Below are 17,369 nucleotides of genomic sequence, written 5' to 3' on the forward strand. Positions count from 1 at the left end.
ACACTGCATGAAATCTATTCAATGTCTGCATTAAGTATGATTCAAAATTCTAATAGTTCAGGTATACAGTCCATAACTATGTTGTATTTAACTACATGTTGTCCTTCTTTTGGGCTTTAAATATCTCCCTACAACTTTTTCTAAATTATCAGAAAGTGAAAAGGTTTTTTCACTGATGGATATAATAACCTGAAATGCTAAGTATATACAACTAGCCAATGAAGATTAATATACTATCGTCTAAATAAATAAATTTCTTATCAGCTCAGCCTCCAAACCTGGGAATTCTGGTTAAAAAAAAAAAAAGCATACCATAACTGTTGCTTACTATATATAAACCAGGTATTATGTTGAATGCTTCACAAATACCACATCAGCATCTTTACATATTTTTGTAAGTATTACTGCTTTTTCCCTATGTTAATAATGAGGAAGCGGAGAGTTTACATAACTATTAAGTACCAAAGCCTAGATTTAAAAGCAGGCATACTGCTATTTTATAATTGTTTACAATACTAAAGAAATCAATAATTTACTAGAACTAACATTTTAATATTTGAAAGGACAGATTAAGTCTGGCAGAGTTTAGAAAAATTCTTTGTAACAAAAGCCAGAGGCCCGGTACTTGTCACTGACAGCCTTGGTGGCCGGGTGGCACCGTGCTGTTGACAGGGCAGAACTGTGCTGTCCGGGTCCCCCTGTGGCTGGACCATTTACTGTGCGTTTGCAGCTAGAAGGGGAATGTTAACTTATCCTTAAGGCTCCACTCCACGTTCACTCCCTCCGATACAGAGTGATGATACAGTTTATGCTACGACATCGAGTTTTCAGAGGACACCTGTGAACACCAGAGTGCACGAGGAAGGAAGGTGGCCTACTCAGCAGCACCAGTGCGAGGACTGACTACAGGACAACACTGGGCCTTCCCGGCCCCAGGTGTGTAGATTTCCCCAAAGGCACAAATTCCTAAGAGGCCTCTTCTGGAAACAGGCAGGCAGATTCTCCTGAGACACAGTAACCCCTCTATTTCAGGCTCCCTCACACTTTGAGAACAGAGAAGAGAATCTGGGGAGGATAACGAGTCCTCCTCTACCTAGATTGGCTCCTTTGCACAGTTCAACCAAGAAGTCTACTTTGGGCCTCTGTAAATCTGTGAAAGTAATTATATGTGAAACAAAGTACTCACCCTCGCTTCCCACTTTTGGATGGTGGGCCGCTTCTCCTTTCATTCCTAGGACCTGAGAAATTCCTTCCAGACTTGGGTGGGCCACCATTGCCACGCCGATTCTGGCGGTCCACGCCAGGCCTCTGACTAGAGAAACTTCTCTTTGCTGTTTCTCTTTTTGGGGCTGAAACATTTTCTCCAGCCTTCACAACGGCTTGTGCATTCAAATCAGCATTTTTTTTTTCATCCCTCTCCCGCCTCTCATTGAAATCACTGCTTTCCGAAGCTGTTTCCCATTCTTCGTTTGCTTGATCCGAAGAGTTCTGATTGGATAAATCTGGCGTCTTATTCCCAGAAACATCCCCAGCAGTAGTAACTGGCTCTTGAACCACCGTACTCACTGTGCCGTTTGTGGGCACTGCAACCTCGTTGGTTTTTGAGGCTGCCTCCCGCTCCCTGAGCCGTCTAAATCGAGGAGGCTTATCTTGCCTGGGTGGTCGGGTAGGACGCTGCCTTCGGGGCCTCTCTCTAGCTGGGTCAAATTTTCGCTCAAACTTGGGAGGTCGTTTGTCAGCTGGCACAGGAATGAACTGGTCCTGTCTTCTTGGTGGCTCTCCATCATCAGGTTTAGGAGCTTCGACCGGCCTTGGGTTCCACTGATTGTCCCGATAGGCAGGTCTGCGTAAGGTGGAAGGGCGCGAGGGGCGGCCACCAGGGTCCCTCCCGCCGCGTCTGAATGTGCCCCCTCTGCCTCGCCTGGTGGGCTCCCCTTTGGGAAGGAAACCTGGTTTGGATTTATCATCATCCCTTAGGTACAGTTTGTCCAGAGGTCTGTTATCTACTCGGATGTGATTTTCAGGCTTGAAAGAAGACTGAGGCTTTATAGCTTTTTTGTTTTCAGACCGCTCCTCTCTTTTGGGAAGTTTACCTTTGCTTAAACTGTCCTTGTCGCTTGCACTCTCGTGAATTTCACTGTCTGTGTCTGTCTCGGAACCTCGCTGTCGTCTTCTTTTGGGAACAACCTCGAAGTCAGAGCTCTCACTGCGAGTTTCACTCTCCTCGCGCTGTCGGAGAGGCCCCGAGGGCACATGCTCAGTGCGAGGCTTGCTGTCCCTGTACTGAGGGTACTCTCGGGCGTGCCCTCGTCCCCCGCGGCCCCGCCCTCCGTAAGAGCCTCTGTAGCTCCTGCCCCGGGAGTAATATTCTCCTCTGCCGCGACCTCTGTATCCTTGCTCTGGAAACCAGTCTCTATCTCGGGCTTCTTTCCAATAGGTCCTGGGAGGTAAAGCTGATTCTTTTTTAACTGCTGGTCTTGAATCTGGTCGAGGCCTCTCTGTAACAAGGTCTTTGCCAACAACTTTTTCGGGCTGTTTCTCTTCTTTGATGGTTGGTGCTGTGATGGTCTGACTCACAGTTTTGGCCACAGGCTCCAACTCAGCACTACTTCCACGCTCCAAGGGCTTCTCGGTTTCTTGAGGTGGCTTCTGCACCAGAGTGGGGGTCTCTGTTGAAGGCAAAGTCTCCGGTTCTGGGGGAGGTGGTGGAGGAGCCGACTGTGGCTGAGTGGGTGCTGCAGGTGGTGGGGGTGGAGGAAGAGGATCTTTCTTTTCTACTTTTTCCTGTTTTACAACTTTCTCAGTGACCCTCTCTCCCTTCTCTCCCTCCTTCTCCTTCCTCTGCTCTCGCTCCTCTTTCATGTCTCTAAGGACAGGCTTTTTAATGGGACCCGATCTTCTCACAGGCCTATCATTACCTTCTTCTCTCCTGCTGGAGCCTGGCCTTGGGCCCCAGCGAGTTTCCGATTTAGGTTTATACAGTTTTTCTGGTTTTGGTCCTTCAGAAGATCGTATAAAGCCATCCTTTTTTGGCTTGTCCTCTGACCTTTCTGCTTGCTCTTTTGAATCAATGCACCTGCTGGTTACTTTAGGAATGCTTGCAGAGGGCTCGTTTCTTTGATCCTCTGATTTTTGAGTATGGTTGGATCCATGGGAAACACTTCTTTTCCGGGCAGGCTGACTCTCTCCAGCAGAAGTTCGCTCTTCCTGAGGAGTGGAAATGGTCTTTTGATCGGGAGCATCAAAACAAGCTGGCTGACTATTTGCGTCAGTGTGGTGAGGCCTAATGTCTTCCACAGATCTGCTCAGGAACTTCTGCACTTCGGCCTCGCTGGGTTCTCGGACGAAGTCTGCCTTTGGATGCACGTCTAACTGACTATGCTCTACAGGATACGCAGCAGTTACCGGTTCCTGATCCAGCGGGGCTTCGGGCCTAGGGTGGTGAGAATTCAAAGGCATAACCACGAAGGCAGTATCTTTCTGACGTGTAGTGCACAGCTAAGTAACTCTCTAATTTTCAAAGAAACAATGGGTTCTAATCCTAAGGAGTATCTTCCTGCCTCTACAAAGTTTAGTGCAGCATTATCCAAATAGCCAAGAGGTAGAAACAATTTAAATGTCCCTGACGGATGAACAACTTAAGAAAATGTAGTATATCTACATTTAATGGATTGTTATTTAACCATTAAAAAAAAGAACAAGGAAATCTTACAAGCTCCCACATGGATAAGAACGTGATGCCAAGAGAAACAGGTCGGTCACACAAGGACAGACACTGCATGACCCCACCTGCAGGAGGTGCATCCCGGAACCAACCTCATCCAGCGGAGAGCAGAATGCTAACGGCCAGGGCCTGGGCGGGGGGAGGGCTGAGGAGCTGCTCCTAAGTGGGGCACATTTCAACAGGGCAAGACAAGCAAGGTCCGGAGCGCTCTGCTGCTGTGTAGCACTGTGCTGAGAACGAACAGTGTGCTGCACGCCTCAAGTTTTGTTCAGAGAGTGTGCCCCCCCGCAGTTTAAAACTTAAAGTTCATTCCTTCAGTCCATGCATGCTAATGTGACTTTCTAATCCATCAAGACTAATAGTTTCCACCTACAAAGAGTACCTTGAGTAGGTCCATTTTTCCTAAAGAATCAGAATTATTAAAATATCATAATGTACAAAGGGCAGAAATTCTAGCTTTATGGATATAAATTAAGACCAACTGTCTGCCACTTTAAAATTTCTCTGTAAATTAGATTACGTCTTACACCTTGGCTTTAGAAACTTCCACAAGATACTGATAATGAAATGTCTGCCGTTTCTCATTAGTGGAAGAATTACATCAATACTTCAGCCACTATGTCAAACACCTAATCAATGGTTAGAAACCTGCCAATTTTAACGTGTAACACTAAATTTCAGTATTTAATTCAGTATACAGAACTAATTTACAAAAAGCCCTAATACAAAAATGCCAGAAAAATAAATGTCCAAAAGTGAAACGACTCACACACGAAGCGGGAGGATGTCAGCTTTGTGGCTCGGCCCTAAGTCAGAACAGCGTTTGGGGATGCTGACCAGCACTCTCTCACCACACTATTTGGCTGGGTTCACCAGCAGGTTTGGTCATTACCTCACAGCCTCCGGTTCTCCTGCTGCCTCGGGAGCGGTGGCCTGCTGTGGCTCTGGATGAGGGTAGGGGTCTGACCCCCACACCACGCGAGGCTCAGCGAGGGAAACCGCGTGATCTCTTGCAGACCGAGCTATGTGCTCAAATGGCTCAGAACTGCTGGGTGGCCCCTCCAACTGGTCTCTTCTCATCAGGGGCTTAGGGGGGATCATCCCTGCACAGAGGGTCAGAAAGAGATGGGGGCAGGGGATGAAAGAAACAAAATCGTAGGGACACAGAATCTAGGTTATTAATTGCTATCTGGTATTCTTTATACTGAAGTTAAATACTTTTTGCAAACTAAAACTGATGAACTCAACAAATGATCGTTGACAATCGTAATGAATGAGATTCTTATTGTTGCTGTTAAATTAACAGATTTAAAAACTGAGGAAGCAAAGCAAGCAGAACCACAACAGCAGCCTACTTTACTGTATAGGAACAAAAATGTAATCAGACAACAAGCAATGTAACTCTTTGCACTCCAATATAAACATAATGAGAACTACACCACCAGTGATATGTTTAGAGAAAACAATTTCCTATAGAAAATCCTATTCCTCTAGTTTAATTAGTTGATTAATACACTATGAATTATGCCTTTTAAATTTTAAAATTTCAAAATCACACTGGGATTCCTGATCATGTTTTTATCACCTGTTAATTTTCCTTGATATCATTTTGATAATAGACTGTCTGGATTTATTGATAGATTCTGTAAAAGACTGCTTGTCATTTGTTTTTAGCTAAATTATGAGGAAGCAAGTGTTAGCCTGGTAAATGTTGGAGAAAACTGATAAGCTTGAACATATATGGAAAATTTCAAATGCCACAACAAAAGAAAGCAATATAGCAAATAATAGATATTGTTAATAAGACAGTAATTTTCCATCTTAAAATTTTTAAATAATATATACAAAACTGAAAATAACTAGTAATTTGATCTTACCAGTGTCTGGCGTTTAATTCCTCTATGCTAAATGAAAGTTGCATAATTTTATGATTAAAAATCTAGAGGTCCTTATAACTCTCAAAGGAATTAAGACTAAAATGGGGGGAAACTGAAAAACTTTCACCTTCCATCATTGTAAGGGAACCATGCAACAAAGCAGATTCCAACTCACCGGGATGAATGGGAGGAATGTCCATGGCAGGTCTACCTGACATCATTCGAGGGTCCATGATCATGAGCCACCTCGGGTCAAAGCCCATGGAAGCCAAGTGCTGGGGGTGGGGCTGCATGGGCTGGTACAGAGGGCGGTGTGGCGGAGGCGGGACGGCAGCCCCCGATGGCTGGGATGGCACTGCCTGGGGAAGGACACCTTGCTGCTGCTGCTGCTGCTGCCACTGTTGCTGCTTCATCTGCTCCTGAAAAAGCAGGGTCCCACAGCTTGAGATTCTACAGTTCCAAATGACACATCAATATGACCAATCTCATCAGAAATAATAGACTCTTCTGAATCCTTCAGGGAAAAGTTTTGGGAACTGCCCTGCCTGGTTTCAGAGACTGTAACCCCTCATGGCTAAGGCTGAGTGAAAGACCTTGAGACCCTAAGCCACTAAGGAGACAAAGCTTATATCCCTGGCAGGAGCACCGCCTCTGCCCACTTTACTTCACCCAGCCTGGCCTCCAGTGCATGACCAGTTAGCCAATGACGAGTAAGATTCCTCCAGGGAGGGACAACCTAAGACAGGCATGGTCATGAGGGGCTGTGGAGAAAGGGGGTGATGGACCCTTGCCCCTCGGCTTCAACATAGCCTGAGTCCTCATTCTGTCTGCAAGAAGTCTCCTAATCTCTTGGCTGCCTTACTGCCCCTGCTCGACCTAAGCCTGAAACAATGCTGGAGGTGGGTGCAGCCCGGTGCTGGAAAGGGCGGATTCCCCAGGGCCATGAGGCCTAAGAAAGAATGCATAAAATCCTGTGAAACCTGCTTTGCTAATACCCTCAATTTAAATGATAAAGGGTCCAAGCATGAAATGAGTTTGTTTCCCCAAAGTTTTATGGTCCTTTAGCTATCTGACCCTGACTCAAAATAAGCCCTCAGAGTTCTTTGAATGTTATCTATTTGATTATTACTGCCTGACAATGATTGATGAATACAGGCTTTCCATATTCACACTGTATTCCTATGCAAATTAAGCCAATAAAAGCCTGCCAAGGCAAGGGTCAAGGCACTCTCCCCTTGACAGAGTGACTATCCCTTTTCCTCCACAAGACTTGGTAGTCCACGTGAATTTATCTCGTCTCAGCCACAACGCCGCGGACACTGCTTGCCAGTGACCACGTCAGAAAAGAACTAAAAGACATCTAACAGTGAAAGGTGGCAAGACAAAAGACCAAAGGTTATGGCATCCTGACTTAAGCAACTAATCACTCGTTACTTACACTACATAAACCATTCCCTAGAAAGGGATGTGGTATCTACGAAGGAGACAGAGAAAAAAATGACACAGAATTCATACAGGAAAGAATTTTAGAGAAAATCAGTGTGCTTTGTGTATTTTAGGTTTCATGTCAAAGTATTTCTCAACTACTGAGCAATAAACCTTTCCAACTGTACATGACAAAACGTTTTCATCGTTACCTGCTGCCGCTGGAATCGTGGTGGTAAGGACTTCTGAAACTGTTTGAAGTAACCAGACAGAACAGCGGGCCGGGGCTGGGAACCAGGCTCAGGCTCTGTTTCGTGCACCACCTGTGTGGTCTCTTTATCACTGCGACTGCTGTCTTGTCTAGCGAAAACCAGGTCACCCTCTGCCCACAGAAGAGATCAAAGATAATGATGTTTTATCCATAACCCTTATCAAATACATGTTTGTGCTGAAGTGAAACTATTAGATATATAAAAAAAGGTAAGGAGGATGAAATCTTCCTCAATACTCCGAAATACTGTTTTATATTCTGATATTGGTAGCCATCAACGAAGTAACATTCGATTAATAAAACTTTTGATTTCCTCAAAGGTGGATTCTTATTAATACTGAGATTACAGGTCCAAATGCTTCACCAAACAAAAATCTGTATTTGATTTTTTGCAACAATAAAACAATCCAAATACTATCTTCCATGGTTTAATAAATATTAATGCTGCTGTCAACATTTACTTGTGGTGTACAAGGACGTGACACAAATGGCCTGTAAATACTTAAAATAGAAAACACTGGTTTATTTGTTTTATTTTGATCAAGGGACTAATCTAAATCTGATGACAACAGAGTGATCACCGGCTGTCTTAGAACATCTGAGCCATTATTCTGTGAGAGGCTGTCAGGTATGATTACACAAAAAGGAGAACCATACTCATGCCAAGAAGAGAAGAAAACCAGATTCTCGTTTGTTCTACAAAATGTCTTTTGTCACAATTACAAAGCCAAACCTGTTGCAAATTCTTTTCTCAGAGAACTGGGGTTGAATCTTAAAAGGCAGTTAATTTTACCAATGTAAAACTATGCTGTGAAGAACCACAAAACATATTTTCCTGTTGGCATTACATTCAACATTAAGAATGCTGTAAAAGGGAAAATAAAATACTGGAAGGAAAAGGACAGCCAAGTAGGCACAACACTTAAAAATCAAATGGATACACCTTACTGATAAACCTAGTTACAATTAAACTACCATCAGAGAACATAAAATGTCAGACAACGTACAATATCAATGAAAATTAAAGTGCCACTAAATAACTATTAAAAAACAATTAAATTGTGTGGATATAGTCACCACTGACCTCTAAGTGAATTATTCAGGATTAATACATGTACTCATTGGCAGAACTAGGACTAAATTATGTTATTGAAATTAAGTTGTTATACATTCAATTAGAGTGTTATAACTTGAATGTTAAATATAATATTCACAGTAAAAACAAACACAAAGGCTGTAAAATACAAACAAAAGGATATGAAAAAGAAATTCAACATTTTATCTCACAAAATCAAATAAATAAAAAAGACAGTAACGCAAGAAATGAGGGACGAAATAGCTATAAGGCATTTAGAACACCAACGGCAAAATGACCGAAACAAGTCCCTACTAATCAATACTTACTTTAAATGTAAATGCATTAAACTGGACTGCAATGAAAAGACAGACTGGCAGAATGAATAAAAACACGTGATCCAACTGTAATACTCTCTACAAAAACTTCACCTTAGATCCAAAGATACAAATAGGTTACAAAGATATTCCACAGAAATAGGAACTGAAAGAGAGCAGGGGTAGCTATACTAGTATCAGACAAAACCAACTTTAAATAAAAATACAACCATTATGAATACTTAACACCCCTAATAACAGACCATCAACATATACAAAGCAAAATACTGAGAGAACTTCAGGGACAGACAATTCCATGCTAACAGCTGGAGACTTAAATACCCAACTCCCAACGAGAGAATCACCAGAATGACGGTAAGGAAAGGGGGAACTTAACACAATGGAGGAGCCAGAGCTAACGTATTCAGAAGACCCTACCCAACAGCAGCACACGCATTCTCCTCAAGTGCACACGGGACATTTCTCAAGACAGACCATGTGTTAGGACACAAATTAAGTCTTGAAACATTTAAAAAGACAGGTATACGATATGAAGTATTTTCTCTGACCACAAAGGGATGAAGTTAGAAACCAGTAACAAGTACAACTGGAAAATTCACAAATCTGTAGAAAGTAAGCAACACACTCTTAATCAAGTAAGATCTCAAATAAATAACCTAGTGGTATAACATAAGGAATAAAAGAAGAACCAACTAGACTGAATGTTAAGGGTTACTAGAACAAAGGGTGTAATGATCTCAGCAGAGATCAATAAAATAGAGATTAGAAAAAGAGAGAAGTCAGAAATAAAAACTGGGACATCACAGCCAGTTCTACAGAAATAAAGAGGATTACGAGAGCACTGTGGACAGCGGGCACACCGACAACCTGGCTGAGCTGGGTGACATTACCACATTCCCACGAGTGCAAAGCCTACCATGACTCAATCACAAAGAAATGGAAAATGTGACCAGATTTTTAACTAGTCAAGAGACTAATTCTGTAATCAAAAAATCTCATGACAAAGAAAAGCCCTGGACCTGATGGCTTCCCTGGTGAATTCTATTAAACGTTAAAAAAAAGAATTAACATCAATTCCTCTCAAACTTTTCCAAATAATTAAAAAGGAGGGACAACTTCCTGACTCACTCTGAGGCCAGCATTACCCTGATACCAAAGCCAGACAAAGACACCACAAGAAAACTAGACACGGATCTCTCATGAACACTGGTCCAAAAACTCTCAACACAGTGCCAGCAAACAGAACTCAGCAGTGTCCTGAAAGGGTTATACACCATGACCAAGTGGGACATATTTCTGGAATGCAAGAATGGTTCAACACAAAAAAATCGATTAATGTAATAAACTACATGGACAAAATTAAGGAAAAAAACACATGATCATCACAACTGATGCAGAAAAGGCATTTTACCAAATTCAACACACATTCATGATTAAAAACATTCAACAAACTAGTAATAGAAGGAAACTACCTCAACACAATAAAAACCATATATGAAAAACACCATACTCGATGGTAATAGACTAAAAGCTGTTCCTAAGATCAGGAACAAGGCGAGGATGTCGACTTTTGGCACATTTATTCAACTAAGTACTGAAGTTCTAGCCAGAGTAATTAGGCAAGAAAAAACAAATAAGATATTCAAATTGGAAAGGAAAAAGACATCTTTTCACAGATGACATGATGTTATAATAGAAAATCCTAAAGACTCCCCCAAAAGTATTAGAACTAATAAATGAATTAAATAAGTTAGCAGATGTAAAATTAACACAAAAATTACTTGGTCTTCTATACATGAACAATATGAAAGGAAATTAACACAATTCCATTTACTAAAGTATCAAAAAAGAATAAAATGCTTACAAATTAACCAAAAAGGTTAAAGATTTTTACAATGAACACTACAAAATAATGCTGAAATAAATTAAAGACGACAAATAAATGGAAATACATCCCATGCCCATGGATTGTTAAGACTGAATATTGTTAACATGTAAATATTATCCCAAACAGTCTACAGAATCATTCACAATCCTGACAGCATTCTTTATAGAAATAGAAACACCCATCCTAAAATTCACATGGAGTCTTGATGAACCTAGAAGAGCTAAAACAACCTTGAGGAACAAGTTGGAAGACTCTCACATCCTGACATGAATACAGAGCTACAGTAATGAAGACAGTGTGATGCAGACACGGACTGATGGAATGAAAGATGAGTCCCGAAACGAGCCATCGGCCATAATGTCAAATGATTTAAGACAAGGGTGCCAAGACCCCTCAATGGTGAAAAGAACAGTCTTTTCAACAAACAGTGTTAGGAAAACTGGATAGCCACATGCAAAAGAATGAGATTGGATCCTTACCTAACACCATACGAAAAACTTAAATCAAAATGGGTCAAAGACCTACATGTTAGACACAAAACCATGAAACTCATAAGAAAACATAGGGTAACGCTTCATGATGCTGAATTTGGCAATGACTTCTTGGATAGGACACCAAAGGCAGAGGGAGGTAGCCCGTACAAAAAAAACCTGTACAAACTGGACTTCATGAAAACTACAGTTTTGTGCATCAAAAAAATATCCAGAGTGAAAAGATAACCCATGGAATGGGGAAAAAAAATGCTGGCAAATCATATATCTGATAAGGAATCAACATCCAAATATATACAGCCAGCTCCTAAACTGAAAACAACCAATTAGATTCAAAAAATGGGCAAAGGACTTGAATACAGAGTTCTCCAAAAATATATAAGTGGACAATAAACACAGAAAAGATATTCAACCTCAAGAATCAAATGCAAATCAAAACTACAACAAGCTACCAGCTCACAATCACTAGGATGGCAAAAAAACCCCCAAAACCCCAACCAACCAACCAACCAACCAACCAACAACCCCAGAATATAATAAATATTGTCAGGGACCTAGAGAGACTAGAAGAACCCTTGCACACTGTTGGTGAGAATGTAAAATGGTATAGTTACCACAAGTAATAGTATGTTGGTTCCTCAAAAAATTAAAAACAGAACTTACTCTATGATCCATCAATTCCATTTCTGGGTTTAAACTCAAGAAATGAAAGCAGGGTCTAAAAGGATTTCTGTAAACTCACATTCACAGCAACATCACTCAAAATAGGTAAACACAGAGAACAATCCAAGTGTTCACCAGCAGATGGATAAACAAAATGTGGTACATACATACAATGGATTACTAGATTTAAAAAATAAAAATAAAAAGGAATTCTTGTAATACACTACAACAAGGAGTAGCCTTGAAGACACTGTGCTAAGTAAACTAAGCCAGCCACAAAAGGCAAATACTGTATGACTCAGTACCACAGAGACAGACAGCAGAACGGCTGCCAGGGGCTGGGGAGGGAGGGGACGGGGAGCTACTGTTCACTGCGCACAGAGTTCCGGTTCTGCAAGATGACAAGAGTTCTGGGGGTGAAGGGTCGTGATGGTTGCACAACAGTGTGAATGTATTAATACCACTCAACTGTGCACCTAAGAGTGGTTGAGATGCTAAACTTTATGCCCCACGCAGGGAAGAAAACACATTAAAGTATCCAATAAAAGTTCATTTCTATCCAAAAATCTAGGTTACACATATTAAACACACAAATACAACACTGGGGATAATGAAGTGTTTGGTAAAGCATATGTAAGAACAAATAGCTGTCATACCTTTGTTGCAGTTGCTCTCACTGTCTGGTTTTTCTATCACAGGCTCTAGAGCAGGTTCTTTGTGTTCGATTTTTTCCTCCACCTTTTCCCTTTCTTTCTTCTCCAACTCCCATTCCTTTCCCTGCTCTTTTGTTTTCTGCAGTTCTAGTTCTTTTTCCTTTTCCTGCTGCCGTTCTAATTCTTTCTCTTTTTCTTGCTTTCTTTCCTTCTCCATTTCTCTCTGTTTTTCCTGCTCTCTCTCTAGTTCTCTCTCCTTCTCCTGTTGCCTTTCCCTCTCCTTCTCTCGCTCCCGTTCTTGTTCTTTTTCAAGCTCTTTCTCCCGCTCCCTTTCTTTTTCTCGCTCCCTTTCTCTAATTTCCTCTGGAGTTGGCTGTTTGTCCACGATGCCCAGTTTCTCATCTAATCGTTTCAGTTTCTCGGCACAAGCTGCCTTTCTCTGTTCTTCCATCCTCCGCTCTTCCTCTTCGCGCCGTTTACGAGCACGCTCCACCGCAGCGGAAAGTTCTGACTGCTGCCTTCTTCTTTGCTTCCATATTTCATCTTCATCTGGCACTTGCTGCTTGGGAGGGAAAGGGCCCGGTCTTCCAGGTACTGCCTGTCGGTCTGGGGGAGCATGCTGAAACATTCAGAGAAAGTACCAGGTGAGATGACAAACAGTGGATATCATAGGCATGGAGTGAAAGGAAAAAAAACTCTACAAAAGGTCAGAAACTTTCCTGATAAACACACACATTAAAGTACATATAAGTAAGAAGATAGGGAAAACTTCGCATCTAGATTAATTCCCCAAACTAGAACTGGAATAATTAATCCAGCCATCTAATATTTACTGAGTATGCCCCTACATATTATGCTGGACAGGATGCTCACTCAGTATTTGTTGAGTAAAATGGGAAGCTGTCACAACCTGACTTCAAAATCTAAATGTAGAGACAAAGGAAATTTAGCATGTGAGTGTTTTAGCAGCAACTGCCAGAGATGGGATGCCTAGAGAGGGCCAGTCCAGAAAGATGTTGGACGGCACCACGTGAGCCCTAGAGGATGGAGGGCTTCCAGGGAGAGGGCAGCCAGCCAAGGATGCTAAGTGGGAAGGAGGAGATGCTACCGCTGACACTCCGAGGAGGAGGAACCCCAGAAATCAGCCTGCATAAAAGAGTTTAGTTCTAAACTGAGAGATCAAGGCAGGCTAGTGAGGCCCAAAGTGGAGTGAGGGAGGGTCACTTGGGAGCCCACGTTTTAATGACTTAACTTTCAATTAATGTGTTCCTAGTTCTGAACCATGTAAAGACACAGAGAATGAAAAGGGCTGCAACGTTAACACAAGAGAAGTTTTAAAAATATTAACAGCTACTAGCGTGAAACCTTAAAAGCCATATACCTAGTCAGAGTCCTAAAAAATAATGGTAGAGTAAAAACACTGGACTGAATACAAAAGAAACCAAAACCAACAGAGATCTAGACTATAATCCACACCAGCAGTGGCGCCGTAGGCAAACCACTTAATCTCTCTGGTGCTCTGTTAACACCATCTATAGCTCAAAGACAAGCTGAAAAAACAAAGCAATTATACAAAAGTGCCCAATTTTCACAGTAAACTCAGAGTAAGCATTTTTAAGAAGCAACTCCATGGAAGTGTAATTTACACAAAGCATGATACACACACAGTTTAAGTGTGTGCTCTGATGAGGGTAGACCAATGACATCACGGCCCCAATCCCGGCACAGAGCTCTGATCAGCCCTCCTCTGCCAGCTCCCAGGCCCCCCACTAACTACTGATCCACTCTGGCAGAAGAAAGCAGCCTTGCCTTTCCTAGAATTTCACGCTATTCTCTCTTCTGTGTGAGGCTTCCAGGTGCTCAGGGTAACGGCCTGAGGTCATCGTGCACATCAGCAGTTAGCTCCCTTCTACTGCAGGGCAGCACTCTCTCACAGGCAGTTTCATCAGTGAACGGTCACATGGATTGCTTCTAGTTTTCAAACTACGAACAAAACAGCTATGGGCATTCATGTCTAAGTCTTTGTGTAAATGTATGTTTCCACTCCTCCTGGATAAGCATCTGGGAATGGGACTGCTGAATCACAGAGTAAGTCCATGTTTCACTTCAGAAGGAACTGCCAGACTGCGTTCCCAAGTGATTGTAAGGCTGACCAGCCCCACCAGGGACAGAGGAGGGTGCCAGCTGCCCTGCATCCTCACTAACCGTTTTCATTTGGGATGTGTTGTGGCTTTAACATGCATTTCCCTGGTGACCAAAGACACTGAGCATCTTTTTTATGTGCTCTTTGGCCATTTGCATACCTTATTGTGTGACGTGAATATTCAAATCTTTTAGCTGGGTAATTTGTCTTATTACTGAGTTGTAAGGTTCTTTTTTAAAAATAAATATATCCCAATTTAAGTTCTTTGTTGGATGTGTTAATAATATTTTTTCTGTGACAAATCTTTTCATTGCCTTAAGAGACGTTTCTGGGGTAATCCTGGAAGGCCTCTGAAGTGGTATTATCTGATCAAAGAACTTTCTGTGGCGAGAACAGAAAAGTACGTAAAAAGAAAAGAGTAGACAGAGACCTTCAAGACCACAGAAAGGAACTGAGCAAGGACTGACTGGCCTAATACATACTTTAAAGAGCTTGTATGTATCTGCTGCAGAGAAGCTGGGATGAAGGTGCCAGGTGAGCAGGCAGTGGAGAGGAGAACAAGACGACCTGCTAACCTACTGCGACAATGCACATACACAGTAAGTGCTCAGTGTGGGGATGTGTTCAGAGGGCAGAAGTGACCTCATGTGCTCACAGACAAAGCTGGATGTGAGGTAAAAACGAAGAGTTAAGTGTGACTTACAGGTTTTAACCTGAGTCAACAGGTGAGTAATGCCATCACGTGAGATGGGGAGAACAGGGCAGAAGCAGGACTGTGGGGCTGTGTGTGTGTGGAAGCTGGGGGTTGTCATGGTTTGGACACAGTACGTGTGAAATGAAAGAGTATTTTCGATCCATGGTTGGGGACCCGTGGATGCAGAGTCAACTGGATGGTCCTAGGCCATTTTACATAAGGGACACAAGTTTCTATGCACTTTGGTACCCGCAGGGGGCCTGGAACCAACCCCATGGACACAGAAGGGCGACTGTAGTTATGTCTTGGGGGAGTCAAAAGTTAAACCTGGATTTTTCAACTGCCAGGGAGAGGGGTAGGTACCCCCAATCCCCTCACTGTTCAAGGGTCAACCGTATCGAGAAAAAGGAACAAGAACGCAGCTCTGAGCCCGCCAACAGCGAAGTTCAGTACTGAAGGTCCAGAAGGAACACCAATTATAGGAAGGGGAGAAAACCATATGATGCCTCAAAGGTAAGTACAAAATGTTTTTAAGAAGGATGAAGAGATTAACTGTGTCAACTGCTGTTGAGATTAAGTAAAATGAAGACAAGACAACTGGATTTGGCAAGATGGAAGTCATTACAGACACTGATGATAATTGTTCCCAAGGTCTAGTGGGAGATGCCAATGAGAGCAAATGACGACAAGAAGTGAAAACCACCCACTGGAATGATTCTGCCATGAGGAGAACAGAGAAACAGGGCAGAAATTGAAGGGGATAAAGTGTTGTGGGAGTTAAAGGAGGGCTGGTTTAAAAAATGTTTTAATTTGCGAGATAGTATTACCAGCAACTGATAGGAGATAGGACACAGGGAAGAGGGAGAAGAGGTGTCCTAAGCAGTTAGGGCAACAGGAAGGAAGTCAATCAGGAAAGACACTAAATGGGAAAACGAAGTGCGCTTCTCCTTCTCCTAGTGAAATGGGGGGTGTGTGCATCAGCTGAGAGCAGAGGGAAAGGATGATGAGGGAGACATGCAGGAGCTACAAGGTAATGTCCACAGCTGTTTCATACAAGTTATAAACAAAACACATATGCAGAATGTTTCCACGAGAACAGTCCAATACAAAGAGACCATAAACCAGCATGCAGTTAAAATTTACCTGCTGCGCAAGCAACTTTGGAGGTGGTGGCAGGTGAGAAGACGGTCCACGTTCCTATAAAGTGTTATAAAATAATCAGAGGAGTAACGACTAGAAGTATTTCCAATAGGGAGACCACAAGATTACAAAAAGCAAACCATCATTATCCTTTTCCCATGTTTGATAGAGGTACGCCAGTCACCTGCAAGGTAACTTTACATGCCACAGAAGTACTCTGCAATTTCAATGAGGTTAGAATTTCAAATGAACTTTGCAAAAAGTAGAATTTTAGTGTATAAATTCTGGAAATACACCTCTAATTTTAGATTTTTATTTATGTATGCCCAATACTTTTTCTGGATTTTCTTCCTAACAGCAAATGAAAACTCAGATTTACCTAAAGAAAAAAACTGAAACATGCTAGAACCAGACAGAATATGTGAAATGTTCACTTGCTAATATATACAACAGTGTCAGAAAGCAGAAAAAACTTAAGACATCAAAATATGTTGTACAATGTAATATTCCTCTGTTCTTTCGCACAAGAAAATGAATTATCATTCCCCATTATGCTAGTAGGTTAAAAATCACACAAAACGTGGATTTTATTAAAAAACGATACATGAAAAATCCTCTCCCAGAGTTCTCAAACGCACTCCCCAGTGGCTAATCAATGCCTCAAGAATGAAGTTTGCCCCAGCACAGCACACGAAACGAATGCCTGGTTTTTACACAGCTCTCACTCGGGCTCCTGCCGCTGGGAAGCACCCGCTCCTCTGTGCTCACTGGCTAATTCCTGCTTTGAGTACGTCTTTTGCAAAAGCTTTTCCACAGCACTATCACAGCGTGTTGTAACTGATGCTTGTTGGCTTTCTTCCTTTCACAGAGAACGTGAGCTACCCACTTTTGCCTCCCTGAAGGGACAGGCTCCTCCATCTGTTTGTATGAGCTCAACTAGTACATGCTGAGTGTACCAGGAGTTCAGTGGACTCTCTCTGGAAGGAA

At 42.3% G+C, this 17,369-nt stretch overlaps 1 protein-coding gene across 4 annotated transcripts in view; it reads right to left on the bottom strand.

Moving 5' to 3' along the window:
* PRRC2C (proline rich coiled-coil 2C) overlaps positions 1 to 17,369 on the bottom strand; it is a 76,697-nt gene that overhangs the window by 31,063 nt on the left and 28,265 nt on the right. For all 4 annotated transcript variants that reach the window (XM_045189626.2, XM_024553468.3, XM_024553464.3 and 1 more), the window contains exons 11-16: positions 16,386 to 16,439; positions 12,409 to 13,024; positions 7,239 to 7,408; positions 5,777 to 6,020; positions 4,617 to 4,827; positions 1,187 to 3,433 (exon numbers count right to left, since the gene is read on the bottom strand). In XM_045189626.2, coding sequence (XP_045045561.2) covers positions 1,187 to 3,433; positions 4,617 to 4,827; positions 5,777 to 6,020; positions 7,239 to 7,408; positions 12,409 to 13,024; positions 16,386 to 16,439 — 3,542 coding nt within the window. The remainder of the gene's footprint in view (positions 1 to 1,186; positions 3,434 to 4,616; positions 4,828 to 5,776; positions 6,021 to 7,238; positions 7,409 to 12,408; positions 13,025 to 16,385; positions 16,440 to 17,369) is intronic.

Source organism: Desmodus rotundus, chromosome 12 (assembly GCF_022682495.2).
Source record: "Desmodus rotundus isolate HL8 chromosome 12, HLdesRot8A.1, whole genome shotgun sequence".
In the NCBI taxonomy this organism is placed as follows: Eukaryota; Metazoa; Chordata; class Mammalia; order Chiroptera; family Phyllostomidae; genus Desmodus; species Desmodus rotundus.